The 14,340-nt window shown below is 40.9% G+C and overlaps 1 protein-coding gene across 1 annotated transcript in view; it reads right to left on the reverse strand.

Moving 5' to 3' along the window:
• Positions 1-1,353: 1,353 nt before the first annotated feature.
• Positions 1,354-14,340, reverse strand: part of LOC141004499 (complement factor H-related protein 1-like) — a 34,324-nt gene continuing 21,337 nt past the window's right edge. Inside the window, exons 5-7 of the mRNA XM_073476014.1 lie at positions 2,974-3,162; positions 2,465-2,644; positions 1,354-1,679 (exon numbers count right to left, since the gene is read on the reverse strand). Coding sequence (XP_073332115.1) covers positions 1,489-1,679; positions 2,465-2,644; positions 2,974-3,162 — 560 coding nt within the window. The 3' untranslated portion in view covers positions 1,354-1,488. The remainder of the gene's footprint in view (positions 1,680-2,464; positions 2,645-2,973; positions 3,163-14,340) is intronic.

Raw genomic sequence — 14,340 nt, forward strand, 5'->3', positions numbered from 1 at the left:
AAATCCATTATTAGGTTCTTTTTAATGGTATCACCATTCAGCCTGTAGGAGATCATAGACAAATGTTGTTAATGGCAGGAATGACTTTACGGCATTCTGCATACATACAGCAGTGGAAGAGGTGCTCAGATGCTTTGCTGATGTGAAAGTGCCAATACAACAATGTGAAAATAAACTCCATGCATTAGAATGCATCCAAAATCCTGTTTATGACTGCTCTCAGTACCAGCAAAATATCCTTAAAGCATCAAAAGAAAAAGTGCCCCCTGTAACTGATGATTTATATATGACATAATTAGACTGTTAATACTGATGGATCATTGTGTCAGCACCTTTTCACTGTTGTAGTCAGTCGGGGTGGAGTTAGTTCAAACTCCTTCTTAGAGTTTGGTAGTTTATTCTAGTGGTTCTCAATTTAGGGGTTGTATTACTAATAATAATAATAACTTTATTTTTATAGCAGTTATCTAAACAAGGTGACAAAGTGCTGCACATAAAACACAGGTTAAAACAAGCCTCACATAATGCATGAGAAAAAAACAAAAATTAAAAACATTGGCAGAATACAACTTCTAGCCAAAAGGATGTTGAGATTGCTTAGATTTCTTTTTTGCTTCTACTGCAGCCTGCAGGATCCATGATATGTCATCACGTAGGAAAAGTCAACAGTGATTAAAGCATGTTTTTTTAAATTTCTTTGACATGGTCAATGCTCAGCCACAATCAATCTCCCAATAGAACCTGCTATTTCCACTTCTAGCCAAAACTATCCTATTGCAGTTTTTATCACATCACGTTTGTAGTGTCAGTTATAAATACAAAGTGTTGGTATAATTTCTTCGGCATGGTCTGTGTGTTGCACTGAGCTCGCTCTGAATTGGACAGGCTGTGTATAGCCTGATTTTAGCCCCATCCTGTGAAATCGAGCCAATCAATGAATGTAAATAGAACTTCTTGACTACAGCCTTGATTTAGACTGTCAGCAACCAGCTAGACTGTGGTTACAACATCGTTTCACAAAACACAAATTTGTGTCATCATTTTAATGATTTGTCCATTTGTGGGTTGAATGAGAGACAATATGACTACTCCCAGCAAGCAAAACACATCATCTGGACGTCTGGGCTAGATGGAGCCCCAATTTAGTCGACTATCTGTAACCCACTTCTAGACAAAAGGATCTTGAAATGTTTAGATTTTGTTTTTGTTACTGCAGCTTGCAGGATGTAAGATATTTCATCGCATAAGAACCGTCAACAGTGATTAACAGTGAGTCTGTTGAATCTGTCATTTCAATTTACCCTCATAACATATGTTCATGCCTATGATGTTGTAGGTATGAAACAGACCAAATGAAAGTACACGTTTTATTGAGATGACCAAAGAAAGCCCTCAAGAATAGACAGTGAATCAGTACATAACTGTTCTAACTTTTTACTTTGGTGGATCATTTACATGTTTGCCCATCCACTAGTTGACTTTGAACATTTAGTGACAGGTAGGCAGGTGCATCACACCATCAATACAACTCTGACGCATGTTCAATCTGCCGTCATGTCTTCCCCTGACACATGTGAACGTGATGTGATCATTATGGGGTGCATACAGCTTATTATCACCCCCAAATCTGAAGGCAATATTATGTCTGCTCATGGCTTCAGTATCCACAGTGCAGGGTCCTGCAAGAAGTAACAGACAAATAAGACTTTGTTAACGTCAGGGATGACTGTACAGTATACTGTATATATTTAATGATTGCTAGTCTTGGCTATAACATACATTAAATTATTTTAAATACATATATTCAGTATTTGAAAACTAAATGCATCTTCCTAAATGTAACAAGGAACATATTCTGTTACAATATTTTGCATAAATACACAACTGACCAGAAAACTATATATGTATATAAAAAAAGGAGGTCATGTTTTGGCTGCGTTTGTTTGTTGGTTTGTCAGCAGGATTACACAAAAACTATTAAATGGATTTCCACACCACTTGAATTGAGGACAGGCCCCTGCCCAGAATAGACGCCATTAACTTTCGATGAGGATCCAGATTCCCAACAGACCTTGCCTTCACTACGCTACACAGGCTTCCCACCGAAATGAAGGCAGCATTACGGCACAAAGGAAGGTAGAAGTGTTGTTTTCCCTGGTCACTATCCCCAGGTAACAGTGGAACAACTGGCATGAGTGTGGAAACTCTACATTCACATTTAGGGGATTTAGCAGACACTTTTTGTCCAAAGCAACTTATACACAATTCATACACTGATGGTGGTGGCTGCCATGCAAGGTGCTGACCAGCACATCAGTAGCAGTTTGGGGTTCAGTATCTTGCCCAATCACCAAATCCTGTTAATATTAACCAAGATGCAACATGCAGACACTGGTGGGACATGTTTTAAGTAAAATCCGCACTGAACGCAACATGAAACATGTAAAGGGATTTTTTTACTTACTGAGGCATCTCATCTTTCCAAGCCATTCACCATTTCTGCAGGTTTGGTAAGGCTCTCCCTCCATTTGGTAAAAATTCTGACAGAAGTATTCAACCCTTTCATTATGACTGTAACGGCCTCGAAGACTTTCCCTGGTGTCTCCATCTGTAAGGGATGGTGGATTATTACAACCCAAAGGACCTAAAAGAAAGTACAAGTTTAAACATTATTGTGGTGCAATTTTGAAGTTTTTTCACCTGGATAGACAAAAAAAGAAGATCTTTCTCTCTGAAAGGCAGTTACACAGTGTTTACGCAGTCACATGTTGACATACCTGTGAAAATGCCTTAAGTTGCAGTAACTTGACAAACTAAGAAGCAACAAGAAAATTACAACATTCTTTGGCAGGGAAGCATCAAATCAAATCAAATCCTCTCTGCCCACTATGGAAAATTTCCCTGAGCTGATTCATGGATCATTTCTTTTCTCCGTTGCACATTATAAGGATCAATGGGACAGAATTGATTTACCTCCACATGTTGGGAAGGGAGCACTCCACTGTCCATCTGCCAAACATTCAACCATCGCTTTCCCTTGAAGAAAGTGTCCATGATGGCGGCAAGCAAACCTTAACTGCTGTCCTCTCCTTAGTTGCTTGTTCGGTATATATGTGGTGATGTGTACGCTGTCTGGTACACCTGTGACTTGGCATAATGCCACTGTTTGAAGAAGATAATCTTTTTTTATCAAGAGGTTTATACAATATGAACAGTAGCATATTAAATAAAAGATCTGTTTTTTTGTGAATCTAAGTGCCTCAAATTACCTTTCAAAGCAAATGAATATAAAAATCCTACTTATTTGAATTATAGAAAGAAGCAGTAAGAGTAGATGGGCATATGACTTACAAAGGTTTTAATCTAGATGCTCCTTTTTCTTATTAAAAAGGCTTTAGTATTTCCATATGAGCTATTGATCACTTTATTGCTTGTATGTGAAGGGGTCATAATGATGAACCGACAAAGAAATACCCGACTCTGCAGTTACAATCCGTTCTCCCGCCCTACTGCCAGGGTGGCAATACCAACATTTTGTCATGGCCCTCGGCATCTCATACAGACGTACAAGGTACCCTTAAGTATTTGTAAGAAACACACCAGGCTTTAAACTAACTTCCATGTAAACCCATCCGCCGCAATATATGATCAGATCAGAGCAACTGCTCCACCCGATGTTGTTTACAGAGTGACCTACACGTCCTCTTACCCAAACAACTGAATAAGCCAACTGCAAGTGACTCCCAAAATAACACATATATTCCCAAAAACAACATGACCATTGCAGCATATCAGCAGCTGGTCGTTCGTTGTACGCTTGCAGATTGATTAGATTGAGGCAACAAAAACGACCTGGTTTGGTTTAGGAAAACATTGCCATTTAGATTAAAATAACTAGGTCATTTGTACCACTCTTTTCATCAGTATTTTTGTCACATTTATTAAACCCCATGTACGTCTGTTCCCCCGTGTCTTTTCGATAGAATAGATTTTTATTGTAATTGTTTCAAAAACAACGAAACATGGATGGCAGCTCTTTGTTTGACAATAAACATAAAATATAAACAAGTATAAAAAATAGATAAAAATGGTATTAAAATATATACAACAAGATAAATAACATGAGGTTCACGTGGATATTTACACAGGTAGTTCTTTAAATGAGGTTGTAGTGGAGGGGTTATTGCACTTCAGTTCAAGGGTGGGGGGGGTTTATTGCACTGGTGTGAAAGTCTTTAGAGAGTGAGGGGTGAAGGGGAGGGGGAGTTGTGCATTTCCTCTTATATCTCAGTCTTTTCCCTCAAGATGATTTTGAAAGAGCCATTGAAGCCAACTTTGCCTCTCACTCTGACTTGTTTTCCATCAGGGTATCTGTCCTCCACACAAATTGTGTCAAAATTTTCATCATACAGGTCACCCAGTAAAAACTGTTCACGTGTGCAGCCTCTTTGTTTTGCTTGTGTTTACATGATCGTGGCATTTATTTGTTCATACGTTTATTAATCTAAAAAGCTATGAGCCGTGTTGAACGTAGCAAACTAGCTGCTAATGCATTTCCCAGCTGGCCAACATCGAGAGCTATGGGGCAGTCTGTAGTCCGGCAGTGGGCATTCATGTGTTGGAGAAATGGCTCTGAAGAGAGGCTTGAAGGGAGGAAGTGGTGTAATGGAAATTCTGTAGAGCTGGTGGACTTGTGGTTATGAAGAAGCAGCTTTTGAACTGTGTTTATTGACAAGCTTGATCAAGGAGATTAATAGAGATCAGTACAGTGTGCCAACCTCTACCACTGTCAAGAGCATCCCGATCAGTAGTCTCTTTAACCTATTGCTGGATGTGCAGATAAGGTAGTCTAATCCGAATAAGGCTGTATTTCATAGGCCAGAGTTACTTTGTTTACTTGGGTCAAACCGTATGCTATACGCTATCTTTGGGTTGACGCACATGTATTCTGTACACAGACAGAATAATCAGTCTAACCTGAGATGTGCTGCTTAATGATAGACAATTGCTGCACCACAGTCTCTCTATCTTACTCTAACCTTGGTTTCCACAGAAACGGGGCTTATTTGCTTCAGTCTTACCAAAGAAAGCTGCACTGAACTGAGTACAGAATTAACCTAACAAAGAATAGAAGGAGGTCACTAACTAAGAAGGAAAATTCCTCCACAGGTGGGATTTATTTGGTTGGATACTTTCAAAATTTTGCTTGCTTTTGCTGGTTTCTGCAATCCTACCAAACACAGTTGGAATTTCTTTAAATATATATTAAAAGCATAAGTGTATAAACTGAAAAAACAGCACATGCGAGCTATGAAAGTGTTGTTCTGTACTCCTCACCTGTACATTGTGAATTCCCGGTCCAACCATTTTCCCCACAGATTCGAGTAGGACGTGCTTCGTAACCTTCCTTGCACTCATAATTGGCCCGTTCATTAGGGCCCGAGCAGGGAACCTGCGAGGTCCCTATTGTAATTGCAATGATTATTATTATTATTATTATTATTTTTATTAGGGCCCGAGCAGGGAACCTGCGAGGACCCTATTGTTTTTCGAATGATTATTAGGGCCCGAGCAGGGAACCTGCGAGGACCCTATTGTTTTTCGAATGATTATTATTATTATTAGGGCCCGAGCAGGAAACCTGCGAGGTCCCTATTGTTTTTGTAGTGATTCTTATTATTAGGGCCCGAGCAGGGAACCTGCGAGGTCCCTATTGTAATTGTAGTGATTATTATTATTTTTTTTTTTTTTCTTTGTCCCAAATGATCGCATTTTTCACTGCCTGAACATACCCCAAAACTCACCAAACTTGGAATATATGTCACACCTGGCGAAAAATTTTATAATCTGTTGTCGTTGTGAATTTTCACCACTAGGTGGCGCTACAGTCAAGGAAAGTGCTTTTTGGCTAATAACTCCCACATACTTTGTCGCACATTCAAAAACCTTATATCCACGCGTTCAGTGAATTGTGCTGAATCTCCTGATATAGGCCACGCCCATTTCCGCCTACCGTTTTTTTTCGCTAGCTCGCGAAATGTCAAAAACCTACTTTTTCGAACTCCTCCCAGGCAATTTCACCGATTTGCACGAAACTTTGCACACAGCATCTGTGGACCCTTCTGACAAAAAGTTATTAAAAGAATTTTGATACACCAAAGAATACTCAAGTTATTAAATAACATCTTCCTGTGGAATCGGGTAACAACAGGAAGTGTTGCATATCTCCACATTGGTGCGTCCAAATGACGTGAAACTCAGGATACTACTTCCCCATGAGCCCCTAAGGCTCTGTGCAAAATCTTGGCCCATGACCACTAGGTGGCGCTATTTAAATTGAAGTATTTTATATCTCGACATTGGTTGGTCGGATTAACACAAAACTTGGTACACTGATTGCCAATGCCCTCCTGAGGATAGCTGACAAAGGGGTTACCGATCTGACACTAGGTGGCGCTCTGGTGGCAGTTTCTTTTTAGATTTGGCACTGTGCCCACACCATAACACTTATGGATATGAAATTCATAGGGGTGGTATAGACTGGCCCCTGTAACTCACACACCAAAAATGACCAGCAGGTGGCGCTATTATCAAGAAAAAATGTTTTTTGCTAATTACTCCGACATAATATGGTGCACATTGTTAAACATTATATCTATATGTTCCCTGAACACAGCCGAACCGTGTGATGTAGGCCACGCCCACTTTTGCGCTAAATTTCCATTCGCAAATGCGCAAAATGTCGCAAACCTACATTTTCGAACTCCTCCCAGGTAATTTCTCCGATTTGCACCAAACTTTGCACGCAGCATCTCTGGACCCTCCTGACAAAAAGTTATTAAAAGAAATGTGCTAGTCCACAGAACGCCCAAAATATAAAACAACATTTTCCTGCACATTGTGGTCAAACAGACATTCTTGTGTATCTTGATGAAATACAATCCGATTAACACAAAACTTTTGCCAATTGTGTTCCATGGCACAATGAGCATTTCGACAAAATTTCGTTTAAATCGACCAATAGGTGGCGCTATTATCAAGAAAAAACGTTTTTTGCTAATTACTCCCACATAATATGGTGCACATTGTTAAACATTATATCTATATGTTCCCTGAATACAGCCGAACCGTGTGATGTAGGCCACGCCCACGTTCGCACTGAATTTCCATTTGCAAATTCGCCAAATGTCGCAAACCTACTTTTTCGAACTCCTCCCAGGCAATTTTTCCGATTTGCACCAAACTTTGCACGCAGCATCTGTGGACTCTCCTGACAAAAAGTTATTAAAAGAAATGTGCTAGTCCACACAACGCCCAAAATATAAAACAACAATTTCCTGCACATTGTGGTCAAACAGACATTCTTGTGTATCTTGATGAAATACAGTCCAATTAACACAAAACTTTTCCCTGTTGTGTTCCATGGCCACATGACGATTCCTGACAAATTTGGTGCAAATCGGCCAATAGGGGGCGCTTTTATTGCTAAATGACAAAATAACAACTTGACTGCCTTCACTTTTGATTCCTCAACGGAAGTTGTTGCATGAACAAGCCCCGACGGCAGCATGTAACGACGGCAGCATGTAACGACGGCAGCATGTAACGACACCAGCACGCCCCGACGCGCGTGGACTGCGAGGGCCCGTTCATCGCTGCTTGCAGCTTTAATTTTTATTTTTATTGTTCCCAAATGATCGCATTTTTCACTGCCTGAACATACCCCAAAACTCATCAAACTTGGAATATAGATCAGACCTGGCGAAAAATTTTATAATCTGTTGTCGTTGTGAATTTTCACCACTAGGTGGCGCTACAATCAAGGAAAGTGCGTTTTGGCTAATAACTCCCACATACTTTGTCGCACATTCAAAAACCTTACATCCACGTGTTCAGTGAATTGTGCTGAATCTCCTGATATAAGCCACGCCCATTTGCGCCTAGCGTTTTTTTTCGCTAGCTCGCAAAATGTCGAAAACCTACTTTTTCGAACTCCTCCCGGGCAATTTCACCCATTTTCACCAAACTTTGCCCACAGCATCTGTGGACCCTTCTGACAAAAAGTTATTAAAAGAATTTTGATATTCCAAAGAATACTCAAGTTATTAAATAACAACTTCCTGTGGATTCGGGTCACAACAGGAAGTCCTGCATATCTCCACATTGGTTTGTCCAAATGACGTCACACTCAGGATACTAATTCCCCATGAGCCCCTAAGGCTCTGTGCAAAATCTTGGCCCATGACTGCTAGGTGGCGCTATTTAAATTGAAGTATTTTATATCTCGACATTGGTTGGTCAGATTAACACAAAACTTGGTACACTGATTGCCAATGGCCTCCTGAGGAGAACTGACAAAGGTGTTACCGATCGGACACTAGGTGGCGCTCTGGTGGCAGTTTCATTTTAGAATTGGCACTGTGCCCACACCATAACACTTATGGATATGAAATTCATAGGGGTGGTATAGACTGGCCCCTGTAACTCACACACCAAAAATCACCAGCAGGTGGCGCTATTATCAAGAAAAAATGTTTTTTGCTAATTACTCCCACATAATATGGTGCACATTGTTAAACATTATATCTATATGTTCCCTGAATACAGCCGAACCGTGTGATGTAGGCCACGCCCACGTTCGCACTGAATTTCCATTCGCAAATTCGCCAAATGTCGCAAACCTACTTTTTCGAACTCCTCCCAGGCAATTTCTCCGATTTGCACCAAACTTTGCACGCAGCATCTGTAGACCCTTCTGACAAAAAGTTATTAAAAGAAATGTGCTAGTCCACACAACGCCCAAAATATAAAACAACAATTTCCTGCGCCAAACTTTGCCAACTTTGCCTCTCACTCTGACTTGTTTTCCATCAGGGTATCTGTCCTCCACACAAATTGTGTCAAAATTTTCATCATACAGGTCACCCAGTAAAAACTGTTCACGTGTGCAGCCTCTTTGTTTTGCTTGTGTTTACATGATCGTGGCATTTATTTGTTCATACGTTTATTAATCTAAAAAGCTATGAGCCGTGTTGAACGTAGCAAACTAGCTGCTAATGCATTTCCCAGCTGGCCAACATCGAGAGCTATGGGGCAGTCTGTAGTCCGGCAGTGGGCATTCATGTGTTGGAGAAATGGCTCTGAAGAGAGGCTTGAAGGGAGGAAGTGGTGTAATGGAAATTCTGTAGAGCTGGTGGACTTGTGGTTATGAAGAAGCAGCTTTTGAACTGTGTTTATTGACAAGCTTGATCAAGGAGATTAATAGAGATCAGTACAGTGTGCCAACCTCTACCACTGTCAAGAGCATCCCGATCAGTAGTCTCTTTAACCTATTGCTGGATGTGCAGATAAGGTAGTCTAATCCGAATAAGGCTGTATTTCATAGGCCAGAGTTACTTTGTTTACTTGGGTCAAACCGTATGCTATACGCTATCTTTGGGTTGACGCACATGTATTCTGTACACAGACAGAATAATCAGTCTAACCTGAGATGTGCTGCTTAATGATAGACAATTGCTGCACCACAGTCTCTCTATCTTACTCTAACCTTGGTTTCCACAGAAACGGGGCTTATTTGCTTCAGTCTTACCAAAGAAAGCTGCACTGAACTGAGTACAGAATTAACCTAACAAAGAATAGAAGGAGGTCACTAACTAAGAAGGAAAATTCCTCCACAGGTGGGATTTATTTGGTTGGATACTTTCAAAATTTTGCTTGCTTTTGCTGGTTTCTGCAATCCTACCAAACACAGTTGGAATTTCTTTAAATATATATTAAAAGCATAAGTGTATAAACTGAAAAAACAGCACATGCGAGCTATGAAAGTGTTGTTCTGTACTCCTCACCTGTACATTGTGAATTCCCGGTCCAACCATTTTCCCCACAGATTCGAGTAGGACGTGCTTCGTAACCTTCCTTGCACTCATAATTGGCCCGTTCATTAGGGCCCGAGCAGGGAACCTGCGAGGTCCCTATTGTAATTGCAATGATTATTATTATTATTATTATTATTTTTATTAGGGCCCGAGCAGGGAACCTGCGAGGACCCTATTGTTTTTCGAATGATTATTAGGGCCCGAGCAGGGAACCTGCGAGGACCCTATTGTTTTTCGAATGATTATTATTATTATTAGGGCCCGAGCAGGAAACCTGCGAGGTCCCTATTGTTTTTGTAGTGATTCTTATTATTAGGGCCCGAGCAGGGAACCTGCGAGGTCCCTATTGTAATTGTAGTGATTATTATTATTTTTTTTTTTTTTCTTTGTCCCAAATGATCGCATTTTTCACTGCCTGAACATACCCCAAAACTCACCAAACTTGGAATATATGTCACACCTGGCGAAAAATTTTATAATCTGTTGTCGTTGTGAATTTTCACCACTAGGTGGCGCTACAGTCAAGGAAAGTGCTTTTTGGCTAATAACTCCCACATACTTTGTCGCACATTCAAAAACCTTATATCCACGCGTTCAGTGAATTGTGCTGAATCTCCTGATATAGGCCACGCCCATTTCCGCCTACCGTTTTTTTTCGCTAGCTCGCGAAATGTCAAAAACCTACTTTTTCGAACTCCTCCCAGGCAATTTCACCGATTTGCACGAAACTTTGCACACAGCATCTGTGGACCCTTCTGACAAAAAGTTATTAAAAGAATTTTGATACACCAAAGAATACTCAAGTTATTAAATAACATCTTCCTGTGGAATCGGGTAACAACAGGAAGTGTTGCATATCTCCACATTGGTGCGTCCAAATGACGTGAAACTCAGGATACTACTTCCCCATGAGCCCCTAAGGCTCTGTGCAAAATCTTGGCCCATGACCACTAGGTGGCGCTATTTAAATTGAAGTATTTTATATCTCGACATTGGTTGGTCGGATTAACACAAAACTTGGTACACTGATTGCCAATGCCCTCCTGAGGATAGCTGACAAAGGGGTTACCGATCTGACACTAGGTGGCGCTCTGGTGGCAGTTTCTTTTTAGATTTGGCACTGTGCCCACACCATAACACTTATGGATATGAAATTCATAGGGGTGGTATAGACTGGCCCCTGTAACTCACACACCAAAAATGACCAGCAGGTGGCGCTATTATCAAGAAAAAATGTTTTTTGCTAATTACTCCGACATAATATGGTGCACATTGTTAAACATTATATCTATATGTTCCCTGAACACAGCCGAACCGTGTGATGTAGGCCACGCCCACTTTTGCGCTAAATTTCCATTCGCAAATGCGCAAAATGTCGCAAACCTACATTTTCGAACTCCTCCCAGGTAATTTCTCCGATTTGCACCAAACTTTGCACGCAGCATCTCTGGACCCTCCTGACAAAAAGTTATTAAAAGAAATGTGCTAGTCCACAGAACGCCCAAAATATAAAACAACATTTTCCTGCACATTGTGGTCAAACAGACATTCTTGTGTATCTTGATGAAATACAATCCGATTAACACAAAACTTTTGCCAATTGTGTTCCATGGCACAATGAGCATTTCGACAAAATTTCGTTTAAATCGACCAATAGGTGGCGCTATTATCAAGAAAAAACGTTTTTTGCTAATTACTCCCACATAATATGGTGCACATTGTTAAACATTATATCTATATGTTCCCTGAATACAGCCGAACCGTGTGATGTAGGCCACGCCCACGTTCGCACTGAATTTCCATTTGCAAATTCGCCAAATGTCGCAAACCTACTTTTTCGAACTCCTCCCAGGCAATTTTTCCGATTTGCACCAAACTTTGCACGCAGCATCTGTGGACTCTCCTGACAAAAAGTTATTAAAAGAAATGTGCTAGTCCACACAACGCCCAAAATATAAAACAACAATTTCCTGCACATTGTGGTCAAACAGACATTCTTGTGTATCTTGATGAAATACAGTCCAATTAACACAAAACTTTTCCCTGTTGTGTTCCATGGCCACATGACGATTCCTGACAAATTTGGTGCAAATCGGCCAATAGGGGGCGCTTTTATTGCTAAATGACAAAATAACAACTTGACTGCCTTCACTTTTGATTCCTCAACGGAAGTTGTTGCATGAACAAGCCCCGACGGCAGCATGTAACGACGGCAGCATGTAACGACGGCAGCATGTAACGACACCAGCACGCCCCGACGCGCGTGGACTGCGAGGGCCCGTTCATCGCTGCTTGCAGCTTTAATTTTTATTTTTATTGTTCCCAAATGATCGCATTTTTCACTGCCTGAACATACCCCAAAACTCATCAAACTTGGAATATAGATCAGACCTGGCGAAAAATTTTATAATCTGTTGTCGTTGTGAATTTTCACCACTAGGTGGCGCTACAATCAAGGAAAGTGCGTTTTGGCTAATAACTCCCACATACTTTGTCGCACATTCAAAAACCTTACATCCACGTGTTCAGTGAATTGTGCTGAATCTCCTGATATAAGCCACGCCCATTTGCGCCTAGCGTTTTTTTTCGCTAGCTCGCAAAATGTCGAAAACCTACTTTTTCGAACTCCTCCCGGGCAATTTCACCCATTTTCACCAAACTTTGCCCACAGCATCTGTGGACCCTTCTGACAAAAAGTTATTAAAAGAATTTTGATATTCCAAAGAATACTCAAGTTATTAAATAACAACTTCCTGTGGATTCGGGTCACAACAGGAAGTCCTGCATATCTCCACATTGGTTTGTCCAAATGACGTCACACTCAGGATACTAATTCCCCATGAGCCCCTAAGGCTCTGTGCAAAATCTTGGCCCATGACTGCTAGGTGGCGCTATTTAAATTGAAGTATTTTATATCTCGACATTGGTTGGTCAGATTAACACAAAACTTGGTACACTGATTGCCAATGGCCTCCTGAGGAGAACTGACAAAGGTGTTACCGATCGGACACTAGGTGGCGCTCTGGTGGCAGTTTCATTTTAGAATTGGCACTGTGCCCACACCATAACACTTATGGATATGAAATTCATAGGGGTGGTATAGACTGGCCCCTGTAACTCACACACCAAAAATCACCAGCAGGTGGCGCTATTATCAAGAAAAAATGTTTTTTGCTAATTACTCCCACATAATATGGTGCACATTGTTAAACATTATATCTATATGTTCCCTGAATACAGCCGAACCGTGTGATGTAGGCCACGCCCACGTTCGCACTGAATTTCCATTCGCAAATTCGCCAAATGTCGCAAACCTACTTTTTCGAACTCCTCCCAGGCAATTTCTCCGATTTGCACCAAACTTTGCACGCAGCATCTGTAGACCCTTCTGACAAAAAGTTATTAAAAGAAATGTGCTAGTCCACACAACGCCCAAAATATAAAACAACAATTTCCTGCGCATTGTAGTCAAACAGACATTCTTGTGTATCTTGATGAAATACAGTCCGATGAACACAAAACTTTTGGCAATTGTGTTCCATGACACGATGAGCCTTTCTACAAAATTTCGTGCAAATCGACCAATAGGTGGCGCTTTTATTGCTAAATGACGAAATGACAACTGGACTGCCATCAGTTTTGATTCCTCTATGGAAGTTGTTGCATGAACAAGCCCCAACAGCAGCATGTAACAACAGCAGCATGTAACGACGGCTATCAGTTAAGACATGCGCGCACAATAACGGGGCATTGGGTCCGGGTAAGGAGCACGCCCCGACGGCAGCACGCCCCGACCCGCGTGGACTGCGAGGGCCCGTTCATCGCTGCTTGCAGCTTTAATTAGGGCCCGAGCAGTGAAACTGCGAGGACCCTATTGTTTTTCGAATGATTATTATTATTATTATTTTTTGTTATTTTTCTTCTGACGAAATGATCGCATTTTTCACTGCCTGAATGTGAATGAAAACGCGATTTTATTTGGCAAAGTCATTAGGCTTGGTGAAAAATTTGATAATATGTTGTCGTTGTGAATCTTCACCACTAGGTGGCGCTATAATCAAGGAAAGTGCGTTTTGGCTAATAACTCCCACATACTTTGTCGCACATTCAAAAACCTTACATCCACGCGTTCAGTGAATCTTGCTGAATCTCCTGATATAGGCCACGCCCATTTCCGCCTACCGTTTTTTTTCGCTAGCTCGCAAAATGTCGAAAACCTTCTTTTTCGAACTCCTCCCAGGCAATTTCACCGATTTGCACGAAACTTTGCACACAGCATCTGTGGACCCTCCTGACAAAAAGTTATTAAAAGAATTTTGATATTCCAAAAAATACTCAAGTTATTAAATAACAACTTCATGTAGATTACGGTCAAAAGAGGAAGTGTTGCATATCTCCATATTGGTGCATCTTAACGACATCAAACTCAGGATACTACTTCCCCATGAGCCCTTAAGGAGTTGTG

This window comes from Pagrus major, chromosome 11 (assembly GCF_040436345.1).
Source record: "Pagrus major chromosome 11, Pma_NU_1.0".
In the NCBI taxonomy this organism is placed as follows: Eukaryota; Metazoa; Chordata; class Actinopteri; order Spariformes; family Sparidae; genus Pagrus; species Pagrus major.